At 43.1% G+C, this 19,970-nt stretch overlaps 1 protein-coding gene across 4 annotated transcripts in view; it reads left to right on the forward strand.

The window, feature by feature from the left end:
• prim2 (DNA primase subunit 2) overlaps positions 1-6,954 on the forward strand; it is a 64,265-nt gene extending 57,311 nt beyond the window's left edge. For all 4 annotated transcript variants that reach the window (XM_062995369.1, XM_062995368.1, XM_062995370.1 and 1 more), the window contains 2 exons: positions 1,750-1,818; positions 6,637-6,954. In XM_062995369.1, the coding sequence (XP_062851439.1) occupies positions 1,750-1,818; positions 6,637-6,858 (291 nt within the window). In that variant the 3' untranslated portion in view covers positions 6,859-6,954. The remainder of the gene's footprint in view (positions 1-1,749; positions 1,819-6,636) is intronic.
• The last annotated feature ends 13,016 nt before the right edge of the window (positions 6,955-19,970 follow it).

A 19,970-nucleotide genomic window follows, 5' to 3' on the forward strand; every position in this document is an offset into this window, starting at 1 on the left:
TGTTCTGTTTGGTTCTGTTTGGTTCAGTTATGTTTGGTTCTGTTCTGTTGTGTTCTTTTCTGTTTGGTTTGGTTCTGTTCTGTTTGGTTCTGTTCTGTTTGGTTCTGTTGTGTTTGGTTCTGTTCTGTTGTGTTCTTTTCTGTTTGGTTCTGTTCTGTTTGGTTCTGTTCTGTTTGGTTCTGTTGTGTTCTGTTTGGTTCTGTTGTGTTTGGTTCTGTTGTGTTTGGTTCTGTTGTGTTCTGTTTGGTTCTGTTGTGTTTGGTTCTGTTCTGTTGTGTTCTTTTCTGTTTGGTTCTGTTCTGTTTGGTTCTGTTCTGTTTGGTTCTGTTGTGTTTGGTTCTGTTCTGTTTGGTTCTGTTGTGTTCTGTTTGGTTCTGTTGTGTTCTGTTTGGTTCTGTTCTGTTTGGTTCTGTTTAGTTCTTTTCTGTTTGGTTATGTTCTGTTCTGTTTGGTTCAGTTCTGTTTGGTTCTGTTGTGTTCTGTTTGGTTCTGTTGTGTTCTGTTTGGTTCTGTTCTGTTTGGTTCTGTTCTGTTTGGTTCTGTTGTGTTCTGTTCTTTTCTGTTTGGTTTGGTTCTGTTCTGTTCTGTTTGGTTCAGTTCCGTTTGGTTCTGTTCTGTTGTGTTCTTTTCTGTTTGGTTTGGTTCTGTTCTGTTTGGTTCTGTTCTGTTTGGTTCTGTTCTGTTGTGTTCTTTTCTGTTTGGTTTGGTTCTGTTCTGTTTGGTTCTGTTTGGTTCAGTTATGTTTGGTTCTGTTCTGTTGTGTTCTTTTCTGTTTGGTTTGGTTCTGTTCTGTTTGGTTCTGTTCTGTTTGGTTCTGTTGTGTTTGGTTCTGTTCTGTTGTGTTCTTTTCTGTTTGGTTCTGTTCTGTTTGGTTCTGTTCTGTTTGGTTCTGTTGTGTTTGGTTCTGTTGTGTTCTGTTTGGTTCTGTTGTGTTTGGTTCTGTTGTGTTCTGTTTGGTTCTGTTGTGTTTGGTTCTGTTCTGTTGTGTTCTTTTCTGATTGGTTCTGTTCTGTTTGGTTCTGTTCTGTTTGGTTCTGTTGTGTTTGGTTCTGTTCTGTTTGGTTCTGTTGTGTTCTGTTTGGTTCTGTTGTGTTCTGTTTGGTTCTGTTCTGTTTGGTTCTGTTCTGTTTGGTTCTGTTGTGTTCTGTTTGGTTTTGTTCTGTTGTGTTCTTTTCTGTTTGGTTTGGTTCTGTTCTGTTCTGTTTGGTTCAGTTCTGTTTGGTTCTGTTTGGTTTGGTTTGGTTCTGTTCTGTTCTGTTTGGTTCAGTTCTGTTTGGTTCTGTTCTGTTCTGTTTGGTTCTGTTCTGTTTGGTTCTGTTGTGTTTGGTTCTGTTGTGTTATTTTCTTTTTGGTTTGGTTTGGTTCTGTTCTGTTTGGTTCTGTTGTGTTCTGTTTGGTTCTGTTCTGTTTGGTTCTGTTCGGTTTGGTTCTGTTCTGTTTGGTTCTGTTGTGTTCTGTTTGGTTCTGTTGTGTAGTAATCGCTCGTGTCTAAAAGACTGAGATTTGAACTTTGTTGCGTGGGGTCGCTTTGTAATCACTTCCACACCACTACACCAGCGCCTCCTACTGTCCCCTGTAGGCGTTTGCAGGAGTGTCGGAGGAACACGAAGGGTGAAGTGTACACCTTTCTAGACCAGCGTGGGCGTCAACCGAGCGCCAGAGGTCATCGGAATACACAAGGGACTCGGCTATATCCAAACTGGGACAGATGATGGACCTGACTCCCTCTGCTCTGGTTCTCTGTTACAGATTTTGGAGCTGGTCAGGGGGATGCACTATCAGCTGGCCTGCCAGAAGTACTACGAGCTGACGCACAACGTAAGTTCTGACCCACTCTAATCACGTCTGGGTGTGTCCGGCAGCTCTGGGGCGCCACACGGAGTCCGGGCGTCGCCGTCACACCCGTCATCGACACTCCGGGCTGCTTTATTTTTATTTATTATTTATTCTAGCCAATGTATTTCAGTATCAGCCGGACGTGTTTAAGGACTCGGACGTGTTAATGTTTCATTATTTAGGAAGGCAGGTCCGTCCAAAAAGTGAGAATGGGCTTTACAAATCAGTTCTTCTTTCTTATTTTGGAGGGGAGCGCTGCTTGGACACGTCTTTTCCCCTAAAAGCCCCGGATTTGGGGGTCAGAGCCAGTGGGAGAGCCTTTCGCATTTACTGTGCTCATGACATTTACACTGGAGGCTTTGGAGACCCCTAGCTGTCACAATCGGCAGTGCGGACAGTGCAGCAGACAAGATCAGCCACTAGTCTAGACTAAGAAGTGGGCGGGGTCTTCGTTGCCGTGTAAGGACCCTGGTTAGTAGCCTGAGGTGCCTGTACAGTGATCGGAGAGGAGGGACGTGGAGATCGGGGCGTGACTCTACATGTGCAAGACCGACCTCACGCGCCGATCCACCGAAGTTCTTGAAAGGGGATCGTCGGACGATCAGGCGTCCGAATACTTTTGGCTATACAGTGTCCGTGTGCACCAGAAGATCCAGGTTCAGGTTGTAGATCAGCTGTGCAGACGTGCTGGACTATACAGGGGTTGGACAAAATAACTGAAACACCTGTCATTTTAGTGTGGGAGGTTTCATGGCTAAATTGGACCAGTCTGGTGGCCAATCTTCATTAATTGCACATTGCACCAGTAAGAGCAGAGTGTGAAGGTTCAATTAGCAGGGTAAGAGCACAGTTTTGCTCAAAATATTGCAATGCACACAACATTATGGGTGACATACCAGAGTTCAAAAGAGGACAAATTGTTGGTGCACGTCTTGCTGGCGCATCTGTGACCAAGACAGCAAGTCTTTGTGATGTATCAAGAGCCACGGTATCCAGGGTAATGCCAGCATACCACCAAGAAGGACAAACCACATCCGACAGGATTAACTGTGGACGCAAGAGGAAGCTGTCTGAAAGGGATGTTCGGGTGCTAACCCGGATCGTATCCAAAAAACATAAAACCACGGCTGTCCAAATCACGGCAGAATTAAATGTGCACCTCGACTCTCCTGTTTCCACCAGAACTGTCCGTCGGGAGCTCCACAGGGTCGATATACACGGCCGAGCTGCTATAGCCAAACCTTTGGTCACTCGTGCCGATGCCAAACGTCGGTTTCAATGGTGCAAGGAGCGCAAATCTTGGGCTGTGGACAATGTGAAACATGTATTGTTCTCTGATGAGTCCACCTTTACTGTTTTCCCCACATCCGGGAGAGTTACGGTGTGGAGAAGCCCCAAAGAAGCGTACCACCCAGACTGTTGCATGCCCAGAGTGAAGCATGGGGGTGGATCAGTGATGGTTTGGGCTGCCATATCATGGCATTCCCTTGGCCCAATACATGTGCTAGATGGGCGCGTCACTGCCAAGGACTACCGAACCATTCTGGAGGACCATGTGCATCCAATGGCGGTGCCGTGTATCAGGATGACAATGCAGCAATACACACAGCAAGACTGGTGAAAGATTGGTTTGATGAACATGAAAGTGAAGTTGAACATCTCCCATGGCCTGCACAGTCACCAGATCTAAATATTATTGAGCCACTTTGGGGTGTTTTGGAGAAGCGAGTCAGGAAACGTTTTCCTCCACCAGCATCACGTAGTGACCTGGCCACTATCCTGCAAGAAGAATGGCTTAAAATCCCTCTGACCACTGTGCAGGACTTGTATATGTCATTTCCAAGACGAATTGACGCTGTATTGGCCGCAAAAGGAGGTCCTACACCATACTAATAAATTATTGTGGTCTAAAACCAGGTGTTTCAGTTATTTTGTCCAACCCCTGTAACTCGTACCATAAACCACCCCGGTTACCGCTGGAGTTACCTCCTGCCCCCTCCCAGTGGAGTCGGGAATAAAGACGCGGTGGTTACAGTCGAGCGCCGGGACTCTAATCAGCGCCGTACGTCCTACCTGCTTCCCCCAGCTCATACCCCCCTCCCCCACGCACACACACACACGCGCGCCCGGGCGGCGTTTATTAAAGGTCAGACTGTGATACTTCAGCCATGAAATATTTACACAAGGGTAATAAATCACACGCCGGAGAGAGTCAAGAACAAACACACTTCATCCAACTCACACACACTCACACACACTCACACACACTCACACACTCACACACACTCACTCGCTTTATTGTGTTACTGCATTCAAATAAAAACTTTATGAACAGTTTACACACCCCGGTACACACACATCGTTTACACATCACACACACACACACACACACACACACACACACACACACACACACACACACACACACACAGTAAATTCTGCACACAGAAAATAATACAATATTACAATGTGGAAAAGTCTGTAATAATAATAATACAAATAATAATACTAATTATAATAATAATGATAACAATATTAATAATAATATCAATAATAATAATATTAATAATAATATCAATAATAATAATAGTAATAATAATAATAATACTAGTAATAATAGTAATAATAATAATATTAATAATAATAATGAAAATAATAACAGTATTAATAATAATAATAATAAAGATGATAATGTTAACTAATAATAATAATATTATATTAATATATTAATATATTATTAATTAATTATATTATAATAATAATAATAATCACTGAAATAATAATGATACTAATATTAATAATGATAATAATAATAATGATAATAATACTATCAATAATAATAATGATACTAATATTAATAATAATAATAATAATAATGATGATGATAATAATAATGATAATAATATTAATGATATAATGGTAAGTTACACTAATGATGATAATAATTTTATAGTATTATTCTTTGTTGTGTTTTATATATAATATATATTAAAAACAGTAACAATAATAATACATATAGTAATAATATAATATAATTATTAGGATAATAATGAAAATGATAATAATAATAGCAACACTGCTAAAAATTATTATATAATATTATTTTCAATTTATTCATATAGTATATTTTTTAACATGTATAATATAAATAATATAACTATTACTACTATTATAGTATATTAACAATAATAATGATAACAGTAACAACAATAATAAATATAGTGACTTATAACTAATAATGGTGAGAATGATGGTGAGCTCCTGTATTCTCATGGATAACCAGTGTGTAAGTTAAGGATTGTGTTCCCTCCGTACCATGTGTTCACTTATTTTATGATGTTTGACCAGGACTGGACGACGTTCTGCTCGGTAATGCAGTTTAATAAACTATTAAAATAATTAATTGTAATTATTGAAGAGCAGAACAGTGGCAGAACTCGTCTCTTTAACCAGGCAAAGGAAATACGCTTCTATAATAAAACTCCTCTAATAATAAACACATTAACGACACGATATTTTAATATTTACACTTTTATTATAGTTCATTAGTGTTGAGGTTTTGGAGCAGGACTGTTTGTACTGATTTAGATGAAGAGGGGGGAACAGAACGGGTCCTAACGACTCCGGATCGGTTTATATTGTGCATCATCTGCTCCACTTCATTTACTTTATTGATTTGATGTAAACGCTGCTCGTCTGAGCCGATCTGATCTTGTAATTCTGCTGAAATTCTAAACAGATTTTATCGAGCGTGTAATTCACCACTAACATTTTATATTAGGACATGAATGAGTTCTGAATGATTTCAGATACTGAGGAGGTGAGAGTGATGCTCCTCATGAATCAGACTGAATAAACGTACACATTATTATTATTATACTATTATTATCATTATTTTACATTCCAATTTAAATCTTTCTCCTTCAGCCGTATCGGGCAGCTCTTGTCTGACGCAGGACGTGAGCCTCCGTAATTCCTGCACTTTGGTTTGTTGGTACACGGCAGTTCACGTCCCTCTTCCCCACAGTTACAGTCAATCGTGGTGCTTCTGCATCCTAATGATCCGTGTCCACATTTCTGACATCTATAGCATCTAGTAGGGTTTGGGATATAGACGTCTACATCCACCCTCTGGTAGCCTATTAGGAGTTTGTTGGAGGGTGTGTCTCTGTTATTATTATAATTTTTTTATTATTATTATTAATATTATATTATTATTTTATATTATTATTATTATTTTATTATTATTTAGTATTATTATTATTACTTTATAATTTTTTTATTATTTACTTTATTTATTTATTTATTTATTTTTTTATTATTTTTTTATTTTTATTTATTAAGTTATTTAGTTATTTATTACTTATTTAGTAGTTATTTATTATTTATTCATTATTTTATTATTTATTATTTATTAATTTACTTATATATTTGTTTATTATTTTCTTTCTTTTTTTGTTTATTATTTATTCATTATTTACTTATTTATTTTTATTTATTTAGTATTTAATTATTATTTATTCATTTTTATTATTTGTTTATTATTATTTGTTTATTATTTATTTATTTATTTATTATTTATTTATTCATTGCTCGGAAAAGCCATGTGCTATTGTGACTGAACACCAGTGTTGGATAAAGTAGCTGAAAGCCAGACAATCTATTGAATCTATTAAATTGACCACAGTTGGACTCTAATTAAACTGTAGAAACTGTAAGTCTAAATGTAAGAACACGTTACCTGCTTGTTCCTCTCTGGGGTTTCTGGAACCTTCTGACCCCTCTGGTTCCCCCTGACAGGTGGAGGACTCCGGGTTCTCTCTCAATCACCCCAACCAGTACTTCATGGAGAGTCAGAAGCTGCTCGGTGGGGGCAGAGAGGTCAAGAAAGAAGCCGAGGCGCCTCCCAGAGGTCAAGAAGCGCCGGCTAACGACGGCACCGGGGCGCCCCCCTCGCACCCGGTTAAAACTGAGGCTGTGGACGACATGGCGGATTTAGACTCGTATTTCCAGGACGAGTGACGGCGGCTCTTCATCGCTGAAGCTTTTACAGATCGAATCATTTTGTTTGTATTTAGTCTAGTAAAATTAAATAAAATTCTGACTTTGTTTACGTGAGTTTGTTTGTTTTGGTCGTATTTTCAGATGAACCAAGTCAGTCTCTGATGAGTAAAGATGATCAGAGGATCCAGTTTGTCCACAAATGTGTGAGAAAATGATTGAAATGTTTAAAAACAATGAACCTCAAAGTAAGATCGGAAGGGATTTGCATGTTCTCCCTCTACAGTGCAGAATATCATTAAAGCATTCAAGGAATCAGGAGGAATTTCAGTGTGTAAAGGTGGAGGGTGCAGCTTAATCTGAACGCTCGTGATCTTCCATCCCTCAGACGCATCAAGAACCTCCACTCAACACTAGCTGATATAACCACATGGGTGAGGGATTAGTTTATCAAACCTTTATCAGCTCTACAATACAGAGTTACTGCACTAATCATACTTAACACTTTACTGTGCAAAAAAGAAGCCTCATGTTAACCATGTCCAGAAGCGGCGTCCACTTCTCTGGGCTCGGAGACATCTAGGATGGACCATCACACAGTGGAAACGTGTATTGTGGTCAGATAAATCTGCATTCCAGCTCTTTTTTTGGAAAAAAATGAATGCTGTGTGATCTGGACCAAAGACAAAAAGGATCCAGACTGTTATCAACAACACGTCCAAACACCAGGGTCTGTCATGGTATGGGGGGGTGTCAGTACCAGGGTGTATCATGGTATGGGGGTGTGTCAGTACCAGGGTGTATCATGGTATGGGGTGTGTCAGTACCAGGGTGTATCATGGTATGGGGGTGTGTCAGTACCAGGGTGTATCATGGTATGGGGGCATGTCAGTACCAGGGTTTGTAATGGTATGGGGGTGTGTCAGTACCAGGGTGTATCATGGTATGGGGGTGTGTCAGTACCAGGGTGTATCATGGTATGGGGGTGTGTCACTACCAGGGTGTGTCATGGTATGGGGGTGTGTCAGTACCAGGGTGTATCATGGTATAGGGGTGTGTCAGTACCAGGGTGTATCATGGTATGGGGGGGTGTCAGTACCAGGGTCTGTCATGGTATGGGGGTGTGTCAGTACCAGAGTGTATCATGGTATGGGGTGTGTCAGTACCAGGGTGTATCATGGTATGGGGGGGTGTCAGTACCAGGGTGTATCATGGTATGGGGGTGTGTCAGTGCCAGGGTGTATCATGGTATGGGGGCGTGTCAGTACCAGGGTGTATCATGGTATGGGGGTGTGTCAGTGCCAGGGTGTATCATGGTATGGGGGTGTGTCAGTACCAGGGTGTATCATGGTATGGGGGTGTGTCAGTACCAGGGTGTGTCATGGTATGGGGGTGTGTCAGTACCAGGGTGTATCATGGTATAGGGGTGTGTCAGTACCAGGGTGTATCATGGTATGGGGGGGTGTCAGTACCAGGGTCTGTCATGGTATGGGGGTGTGTCAGTACCAGGGTGTATCATGGTATGGGGGTGTGTCAGTACCAGGGTGTATCATGGTATGGGGGTGTGTCAGTACCAGGGTGTATCATGGTATGGGGGTGTCAGTACCAGGGTGTGTCATGGTATGGGGGTGTGTCAGTACCAGGGTGTATCATGGTAGGGGGGTGTGTCAGTACCAGGGTGTGTCATGGTATGGGGGTGTGTCAGTACCAGGGTGTGTCATGGTATGGGGGTGTGTCAGTACCAGGGTGTATCATGGTATGGGGGTGTGTCAGTACCAGGGTGTGTCATGGTATGGGGGTGTGTCAGTACCAGGGTGTATCATGGTATAGGGGTGTGTCAGTACCAGGGTGTATCATGGTATGGGGGGGTGTCAGTACCAGGGTCTGTCATGGTATGGGGGTGTGTCAGTACCAGAGTGTATCATGGTATGGGGTGTGTCAGTACCAGGGTGTATCATGGTATGGGGGGGTGTCAGTACCAGGGTGTATCATGGTATGGGGGTGTGTCAGTGCCAGGGTGTATCATGGTATGGGGGCGTGTCAGTACCAGGGTGTATCATGGTATGGGGGTGTGTCAGTGCCAGGGTGTATCATGGTATGGGGGTGTGTCAGTACCAGGGTGTATCATGGTATGGGGGTGTGTCAGTACCAGGGTGTGTCATGGTATGGGGGTGTGTCAGTACCAGGGTGTATCATGGTATAGGGGTGTGTCAGTACCAGGGTGTGTCATGGTATGGGGGTGTGTCAGTACCAGGGTGTGTCATGGTATGGGGGTGTGTCAGTACCAGGGTGTGTCATGGTATGTGGATGTGTCAGTACCAGGGTGTATCATGGTATGGGGGTGTGTCAGTACCAGGGTGTGTCAGTACCAGGGTGTTTCATGGTATGGGGTGTGTCAGTACCAGGGTGTATCATGGTATGGGGGTGTGTCAGTACCAGGGTGTATCATGGTATGGGGGTGTGTCAGTACCAGGGTGTATCATGGTATGGGGGTGTGTCAGTACCAGGGTGTGTCATGGTATGGGGGTGTGTCAGTACCAGGGTGTTTCATGGTATGGGGTGTGTCAGTACCAGGGTGTATCATGGTATGGGGGTGTGTCAGTACCAGGGTGTTTCATGGTATGGGGTGTGTCAGTACCAGGGTGTATCATGGTATGGGGGTGTGTCAGTACCAGGGTGTATCATGGTATGGGGGTGTGTCAGTACCAGGGTGTATCATGGTATGGGGGTGTGTCAGTACCAGGGTGTTTCATGGTATGGGGTGTGTCAGTACCAGGGTGTATCATGGTATGGGGTGTGTCAGTACCAGGGTGTTTCATGGTATGGGGGTGTGTCAGTACCAGGGTGTGTCATGGTATGGGGTGTGTCAGTACCAGGGTGTATCATGGTATGGGGGTGTGTCAGTGCCCTTGGTAAAGGTCATTTACACTCTGTGATGCAGCATTAATACAGAAAAGTACGTTGAGATCTTAGAGCAACATGTGCTGCATATCAGTAGGTGGATTGTCTACTTTACTCTTACACCTCTAGATATGAGAGTGAATATCTGAGAACTCCACGACGGTTCTTTAACGCGCTGCAGTTATTTTTGGTTTCCAGAGAAAATCCCTCGGCGGACTCGACTCGAGCAGGCGAGTGTTCTGGTGCCAGCGCTCCGTGCTAGCAGATGGCATCACTGTACCGCTGCCAAATATTGAGATGCTCAGTTGGGTGGCATCACTGACTCTTCAATCACGAAACAAGTCATGATGGCTCGTGGCTCACCACCGAGTTCCAAACTGCAGGAGAGAATCGTTAACAATACGTTTCTCACTGCAAGATTGCAAATAATTTAGTCGTTCACCATCTACTGCTCATAACAGTGTGAAAAGATTCAGGGAATCTGGTGAGATCTCGGGCTCTGTGGGGTGTGTGAGCTCAGGAGCGCTTCAGAAAACCGTTGTTACTGAACACACGTCGCCGCTGCATCCAGAAATGCAACCTGAACCTCTATAACACAGAAAAAGTCACACATCACAGTTCTATACAGAAATATCTCAGAGTTCTCTGGGCCCGAGCTCATCTGAGATGGACCGTAGTCAGATGAGTCCACAGTTCAGCTGGCTTTCTCTGTGCCAACATTTGTTTTAGTATGTGGGGCATCAGTGCCCACAGGATGGGTGACCTGCATATGTGTGAAGATACAGCCATAACATTAGAACCACCTCCTTGTTTTTACACTCACTGTCCATTTTATCAGCTCCACTTACCATATAGAAGCACTTTGTAGTTCTACAATTACTGACTGTAGTCCATCTGTTTCTCTACATGCTTTGTTACCCCCCTTTCACCCTGTTCTTCAATGGTCAGGACCCCCACAGGACCCCCACAGAGCAAGTATTATTTAGGTGGTGGATGATTCTCAGCACTGCAGTGACACTGACATGGTGGTGGTGTGTTAGTGTTTGTTGTGCTGGTATGAGTGGATCAGACACAGCAGCGCTGCTGGAGTTTTTAAACACCGTGTCCACTCACCGTCCACTCTATCAGACACTCCTACCTAGTCGGTCCACCTTGTAGATGTAAAGTCAGAGACGATCGCTCATCTATTGCTGCTGTTTGAGTCGCTCATCTTCTAGACCTTCATCAGTGGTCACAGGACGCTGCCCACGGGGCGCTGTCGGCTGGATATTTTTGGTCGGTGGACGATTCTCAGTCCAGCAGTGACAGTGAGGTGTTTAAAAACTCCAGTAGCGCTGCTGTGTCTGATCCACTCATACCAGCACAACACACACTAACACACCACCACCATGTCAGTGTCACTGCAGTGCTGAGAATCATCCACCACCTAAATAATACCTGCTCTGTGGTGGTCCTGACCATTGAAGAACAGGGTGAAAGGGGGTAACAAAGCATGTAGAGAAACAGATGGACTACAGTCAGTAATTGTAGAACTACAAAGTGCTTCTATATGGTAAGTGGAGCTGATAACATGGACAGTGAGTGTAGAAACAAGGAGGTGGTTTTAATGTTATGGCTGTCGGTCACCGTGGATAAAAGCGTTTGCTAAATGCTGTAAATGTAAAGGAATTAAATTGACTAAAACATCTGATGTTTGGAGCTTTTCTACTCAGAGACTGGGAGCTGAGACTGGGAGCTGAGACTGGGAGCTAAGACTGGTAGCTGAGACTGGGAGCTGAGACTGGGAGCTAAGACTGGGAGCTGAGCTAGCGTGGCACATACACACACTAAGTGCCCACAGCAGGTGCCACCTGGCTCTTGTATGAGAGTGGCATCCGTTCAGACCCCCCCGAATCCTGCACCACTAACGATATGATCCACACTGCAGAATGAATAAATAAACGCTGTGTAAACACGTCCTGCACGTCTGAGCTGGAGAAACGGCTGATGAAGAGGAGCGGGGCGCCTGGGGGAGGAAGGATGTGGATGAGGGAGAGCGACGGGAATAATAATGCAGGCGGGCGTGGTTCAGTCTTTTCTAACACACGGGCGCTACGTGTTTCTTTATACGTTAGGAAATACAGTCCTGTGTACCAGTACTTATTACCCGGGACTTAGTGGGTAATCAATCAAAAGGATGAGAGTTTGAATCCCAGCTCTGCCCTTGAGCAAGGAGCTTAACCCTCCTGGCTCCAGGGGCGCCGTACAATGGCTGACCCGGCACTGACCATTTCCAGCCAGTTCCTCTTCTTCTGCTGGAGACCCCGAAGGTGTATGAGAAATGAGAACATCAGACCCGAGAAATGAGGAGAACATCAGACCCCATAAAGGAGGACATCATTTACATTTTCAGCATTTAGCAGACGCTTTTATCCAAAGCGACTTACACAATGAGCGGAACACATCAGACCCCAAAAAAGACATCAGACCCCAGAAAGGACATCAGTCCCCCCCAAAAAAGACGTCAGGCCCCAAAAAGCACATCAGACCCTAAAAAGGAGGAACATCAGACCCCAGAAAGGACATCAGACCCCCCAAAAAAAGACATCAGGCCCCAAAAAGGAGAACGTCAGACCCCAAAAGTGGAGAACATCAGACCCCATAAAGGAGAACAGCAGACCCTCCAAAAAAAGACGTCAGACCCCAAAAGAGGAGAACATCAGACCTCAAAAAGGAGGAACATCAGACCCCATAAAGGAGGAACATCAGACCCCAAAAGAGGAGAACATCAGACCCCATAAAGGAGCACATCAGACCTCAAAAAGTAGGAACATCAGACCTCAAAAAGGAGGAACATCAGACCCCATAAAGGAGGAACATCAGACCCCATAAAGGAGGAACATCAGACCCCAAAAGAGGAGAACATCAGACCCCATAAAGGAGCACATCAGACCTCAAAAAGTAGGAACATCAGACCCCAAAAAGGAGGAACATCAGACTCCCCAAAAAGTAGGAACATCAGACCCCCAAAAAGTAGGAACATCAGACCCCAAAAAGTAGGAACATCAGACCCCAAAAAGTAGGAACATCAGACCCCAAAAGAGGAGCACATCAGACCCCATAAAGGAGCACATCAGACCTCAAAAAGTAGGAACATCAGACGCCAAAGAGGAGGAACATCAGACTCCCCAAAAAGGAGGATCTCACTAGGGGGCGCCCAGCCGACCGGTAGCAGAGCTGAGATTTGAAACAGCAGAGCATCATAATCTCTGTAATCACCCAAAACATGAAGGAGTTTGGAGGGGCGAGAGGTCCAACAGTCGTCACATCGATTCCACATCAGGGGTCGTAAGCAAATCAGCGCGCCGGTAAAACTGAATCTGATTGGTTCCTTTATAACGAAGTGTTTTGAGTGATTAACGTTAATCGTGTGTTTGTTATCCTGCTGTGGTTATAATTCTGGATCGGTGGCGGTTATTAAATCAGCGCCGGCGCTCGTCAGCGTGGAAGAGACTCTACGCGAGCGTATTTTTGTGGACGCCGTTTTAACCGTGGCTGAGATGCGGCGTCTCTCCTCCGGCTGACGCGTTCCGGCGGATTTAATCGCTCGTGACATTGAAAGCGCCGCAGGTGAAGCTCGGCGGGAGACGACGGGAGGGGAAGTTAATCAAACGTGCCACCGCGGTCTCGAGGTTCAGAGGTTAATGAAGCCAAACCCCAACAGACTAATGAAGCTTTTACACACAGCCTCGGGATGCTGGGTACAAATCTTAGCACACGCGAGGAAGGGGGGGGGGGGGGGGGAAGGTTGAGCGCGCATGCTAATTCAGTCTCAGCGGAGATTCTGACATGATATAACGTCTCATTTATATTAGCGCCTCTGTGGAGTCAAGGTGGGGTTGAGGAGGGTGTGGAGGTGTTGGGTACCGGGAGCATTTTTAGCTTAGAATGGGTCGAACTGAAGCATTCAGACGCACCAACAGTCGCTAACAGGTGAAAATCAATCATATAAAGGGAATCATACACTTCCAACTCGGCGGGAACAGTTTAGGGAAATTTAGACATCAGACCCCAAAAAGGAGAACATCAGACCCCAAAAAGGAGGAACATCAGACCCCAAAAAGGAGGAACATCAGACCCCAAAAAGGAGAACATCAGACCCCAAATAGGAGAACATCAGACCCCAAAAAAGGAGAACATCAGACCGCAAAAAGGAGGAACATCAGACCCCAAAAAGGAGAACATCAGACCCCAAAAAGAAGGAACATCAGACCCCAAAAAGAAGGAACATCAGACCCCAAAAAGGAGAACATCAGACCCCAAAAAAGGAGAACATCAGACCCCAAAAAGGAGGAACATCAGACCCCAAAAAGGAGAACATCAGACCCCAAAAAGGAGAACATCAGACCCCAAAAAGGAGAACATCAGACCCCAAAAAGGAGGAACATCAGACCCCAAAAAAGGAGAACATCAGACCCCAAAAAAGGAGGAACATCAGACCCCAAAAAGGAGAACATCAGACCCCAAAAAGGAGGAACATCAGACCCCAAAAAGGAGAACATCAGACCCCAAAAAGGAGGAACATCAGACCCCAAAAAGGAGAACATCAGACCCCAAAAAAGGAGAACATCAGACCCCAAAAAGGAGGAACATCAGACCCCAAAAAGGAGGAACATCAGACCCCAAAAAGGAGAACATCAGACCCCAAAAAGGAGGAACATCAGACCCCAAAAAGGAGAACATCAGACCCCAAAAAGGAGGAACATCAGACCCCAAAAAGGAGAACATCAGACCCCAAAAAGGAGAACATCAGACCCCAAAAAAGGAGAACATCAGACCCCAAAAAGGAGGAACATCAGACCCCAAAAAGGAGGAACATCAGACCCCAAAAAGGAGGAACATCAGACCCCAAAAAGGAGGAACATCAGACCCCAAAAAGGAGAACATCAGACCCCAAAAAGGAGAACATCAGACCCCAAAAAGGAGGAACATCAGACCCCAAAAAGGAGGAACATCAGACCCCAAAAAGGAGGAACATCAGACCCCAAAAAGGAGGAACATCAGACCCCAAAAAGGAGAACATCAGACCCCAAAAAAGGAGAACATCAGACCCCAAAAAGGAGGAACATCAGACCCCAAAAAGGAGGAACATCAGACCCCAAAAAGGAGGAACATCAGACCCTAAAAAGGAGGAAGCTCAGACCCCAAATAGGAGGAACATCAGACCCTAAAAAGGAGAACATCAGACCCCAAAAAGGAGGAACATCAGACCCCAAAAAGGAGGAACATCAGACCCCAAAAAAGAGGAACATCAGACCCCAAAAAAAGAATGGATGAGCAGACCATTAAAAATATTTTTGGAAAGAGCTGAAGATGATAGTTCACATACTTTTGCCATCCAGTCTAAAAAAGCTTAAGATTATTGGGATAAACCGCCTAAATCCAGCGCCTGTAATTAAAAACATCATCATTCATGGCATCATTATTGTTATTTAAAGATAGACTGATGGGTAAAAGAGTAATTATGACCTCTGCTGGCTGTGTAATGGAACTGCACAAGGAATAGTGACGGGGGATAATGGAGATCAGTACGTGACTCTCCATGCGCGCTTCGGGTCTTCGTATGAACCATAGATGCATTTCTGTATGAGATTCGACCTGCATGTTTACAGCAAAATCACTTCATTCCAATCTGGAGACATTAAACGCAATGCACAATATTTATCGGCAATTATTTTTAAGACCTATGGAAGATGGTTTGCGAGATGTTTTAACTAAAAATTAAGGCTTTTTTGATTATAATATGAAGTAAAGGCTTTTTAAGACCTTTTTAGGATGTGTAGACACCCTGTAATAGACGACGTTTGGCTGGTAGATCGATGAATGCAATCTGAGGAACCGTGTCTGAGCCATTAGGAACGTTCCATAAATTTCTCACTTGTCAAATTAAACCTGGGTAACTGAGGCTGAACGTCAACACCACCTAGATAAAACAGAGCTCCAACCACTCAGAGCTCTTGTTTTAGCAGGGCTACACGACCACTGAGATCTTACAGGTACTCCACTGACTATTAATAAGAACCTCGAATCTCATTATTCTCCTCCGTACGCTCTGGGTTTGAGTTCTGGAGGATTATGAAACGTCTCCGAGGATTCAGGAACCTGAGAACGAGTGAGACGTCACCGGTGAGGCGTTCATCACCCAGCTTTCATCAGCTTATCACGTTCTACCCAATTACTTCATCATTAGCATATCAGCGGTTCAGATAATCGTTTAATATCCCACGTGAGCGACTAATCCGCACACTCGTCTAGACGGTATTGTGTTTTATTCATGCTTTTCATTCAGGAGAATGTTTATTTATTCATCTTATAATATAATAAAGCAGGAGCTACGTCGACATGCACAAAATAAATTGACCTCTTAATAAAAGTGAAGTTCTCCTAATATTTCAGGAACATTGAGTGTAAGGCAGGAATACACAAGGGATGGGACACTGATACATCTCAACACATCTGGGTGTACTCACGTTTCTAACCGTGTGGATCAAACCCAGATTCTCAGGACCCACAGTGCTGTGCAGCACCCACACTACTAGCTGTGCCACGGTGCCACCCAGGAATACTTTTAAATAGTAAAAATATATCTAACAGTGCTCATCTATACAAATGCACTTGTTTATTTGTTATGGTTTGTTTTTTGAATAAAATTCAGATTTAATACATGATAATAATCATCCGACCCGCTCTGATCACCGGACTCTGTTCAAGCGAATCATTCTTTAGAATTGAATCACTGAGCTGTACATTTTGGGTATCTTTAATGTACAGAAGCTAAAAGTTAATTAAATTGTGTGACAAATCAAGTTTACCTAAAAAGAATCACTATATTCCCAGGTAATCATTAATGATTCATTCAAACAGAGAATAATTCATTTGAACCGAGTCATTCAAGTCAAAAATGAATGCGTTTAAATAGAATCATTTCTGTCACAGATGATTCGTTGGAACAGAGATATTTATGTTACGATGATTCATCTGAACAAAGACGTTCACGTCAAAAACTATTTGTTTGAACAGCCATTCATATCGAGAATGATTCGTTAAAACAGAGAATGATTCTTTGAATAGAATCATTCACATCAAAAAATTTTTGTTTGTACAGTCATTTCTGTTAAAAATGATTTATTACAACAGAATCATTCAAGTCAAAAATGATTCATTTGAATAGAGTCATTCCTGTCAATAATGATTCATTTGAACAAAGACATTCTTGTCAAAAATGATTTGTTTGAACAGAGAATGATTCGTTTATATAGAATCATTTATGTCGAAAAGTATTAGTTGGAAGTGACTAATCACACTAATTACGCTGACATTAACAAATCACACTAATCACACCGACGTTAACTTATCACGCTGACGTTAACTAATCACGCTGACGTTAACTAATCACGCTGACGTTAACTAATCACGCTGATGTTAACTAATCACGATAATCACGCTGACGTTAACTAATCAAGCTGACGTTAACTAATCAAGCTGACGTTAACTAATCACACTAATTACGCTGACATTAACTAATCACACTAATTACGCTGACATTAACTAATCACACTAATTACGCTGACATTAACTAATCACACTAATCACACCGACGTTAACTAATCACGCTGACGTTAACTAATCACGCTGACGTTAACTAATCACGCTGATGTTAACTAATCAAGCTGACGTTAACTAATCACACTAATTACGCTGACATTAACTAATCACACTAATTACGCTGACATTAACTAATGTCAGCGTAATTAGTGTGATTAGTTAACGTCAGCTTGATTAGTTAACGTCAGCGTGAGTAGTTAATGTCAGCGTGATTAGTTAACGTCAGCGTGATTAATTAACGTCAGTGTGATTAGCGTGATTAGTTAAGGTTAGTGTGATTAGTTAACGTCAGCATGATTAGTTAACGTCAGCGTGATTAGTTAACGTTAGCTATGTAAACTAATGCAGGTTTTCTAAGACGCCCCTCCTCATGACGTTTGTATACACGGCGAGATGCTGAACACACAGTGATTGTATATCTGAACTAATGGAGTGAATATCAGACACTCACAGCTCCAGGTGAGAGGAACCTGAATGATGGATAGAAAACGAAGCTAAATTCAGGTGGGAGCTCCAGATCTGACCAGATAAAAAAGCAATAGCAAACCAGCCATGCATAGTATTACCAGATAAGCAGGTGAAAGCAGCCGGGGCAGGAGACGTGGTCACTCAGGGTGACCGGTGAGAACGTGAAGAGTTTAAATAGAGTTTGTTGTGGTGTGAGATCATGGACGAAATAACAGAAACACCACACTAGCTCCGACTAGCTCTTCTAATCTTAGTTATGTGAGATTCTAAAGCAACATGAGGCAACTAACAAAGTTCCTAAGGGCCAAAGTGGTGACAAATCGGTAACAAAAACTAAAAAATGCTTAAGTTCTTCCACATATACAACACTATCTTACAGCACCGTACTCAGTAATACATGTCCAGAGATTACACAATATTATTTGCACATCAGACAATCTGGACAGCCTGGACATTTTGCACCATGTATATAATATTTATTATTTATGTATTTGCTTATGTACGTATATGTCATGTAGCTTACGTATCAAGCTTCTTAATACAGCGATGCGCCGCTCAGGTGGCGCAGCGGTAAAAAGAAACGCGCTGCAACCAGGGCTGGATTCTGAGAAGCGTCGTATCGAATCCAGCCTTGCTTTACCGGTTCGAAGCTGAGTGGCTATATGAGCAACGATTGGCCGGTTGCTCATGTGGGGGGTGGGACAAAGAACCGGATGTGGGTCTCTCTCTGTCAGAATGCGATTGAGTTCTCTGCCGGCTGATTGGAGGCGCTTGCACAGAGATGGGAGGGGGTGCCCTTAGGGTGTGTCTCTCCGCATGCAACGCTAGGTGGTGCCAAACTCGTCAATGTGTGGGTGGCAAAGATGCATCTGGCTGCTGCTCGTGTGTCGGAGGGGATACGGGTTAGCTTCAATCACCTCCGTCAGGGCAGGGTTCGGCATAGACAGAGAGGAAGCACGATGCTAATTGAACAATTGGATGCGCTAAAAGGGGAGAAAAAGGGGTAAAAAAAAAAAAAAAAAAAAAAAAAAAAAAAAAAAAAAAACCATACAGCGATGCCTTGTAACTTGACGTCCCCTAAACTCTAAATCTTTCAAACTCAACCCACTTCATTGAGAAATTTGTGACGTTTGTGTTGATCTGTGTGGCGCACGTCATCAGCGTGTGAATCTGATCTGAATCTGCATCAGTGTGGAATAAGCATCAGATCCAGGGTTACAGCTCCACATGTATCTGTGTTTATCTGGATTCTCCTCCCTGTTTCACTTTTAAACTTGTGTTACAGCTCCAGCTTCTGAGAAATGGTGAGAATCAGAATCAGCTTCTCCCAGAGTCTAAAACACTTCTGGTTCAGAATAAAGCTTAACGTGGTTTAATGTAGTAAAAGAAGGAGACAGGAGCACTAAACTTCTCTTCATTATTACTGCTCATAAGTTCCTCCACTAATCACATTCCTCACTTGCTGTTTTACTACAATAAGTCACGGTGAGTTTTGTTCATAGACACACTCAACAGCACAAAAGTGGTTTTGTCATTTCTCATGTGAATGCGCCGGTGCTGAACAGTATAATACAGTATTCCAACATCGAGCATCTCCACCATTAAGAAGCGTCAGGAAACAATAAAGAAGTAAAACTAAAGTGCAGCTTTTATTGTATTTTTATTGATGTGTAACTGTTAGTAATTGTATTTCAGTGTGTTTATATTATATTTGTGTTATTTTCAGTGTTTAAGTGTCAAAAACAACCTCATTATTTTACATGAGACTAAAATATCTGCAGCTCCACGGGACCATGGACGCATTAACAGGTTCTCCAAACATCCTTATGGGGGAAAATACCTCGAAACTCGACGTCTTTAAAACTGAAGGTACCATTCATTCTTCATCACTGCACTGGAGACACAGCTCGACAGCTGGTTAGGTAAACAGTCTCGGTGAAGTCTGTTCATCAAATATGATAATTAATCTTCAAATAGAGATTTCATTCTGCAAAGACCACACCAAGAGCACAATTTGCTAATAAACGATGGATATGATTTTGCAGCCTACTATTTTCTGCAACAAGTGGTGCATTTAGACAGCTTGAAATGACCTGAAATTGTAAATGCGTCCAATATAG

This window comes from Trichomycterus rosablanca, chromosome 5 (genome assembly GCF_030014385.1).
Source record: "Trichomycterus rosablanca isolate fTriRos1 chromosome 5, fTriRos1.hap1, whole genome shotgun sequence".
Taxonomy (NCBI): domain Eukaryota; kingdom Metazoa; phylum Chordata; class Actinopteri; order Siluriformes; family Trichomycteridae; genus Trichomycterus; species Trichomycterus rosablanca.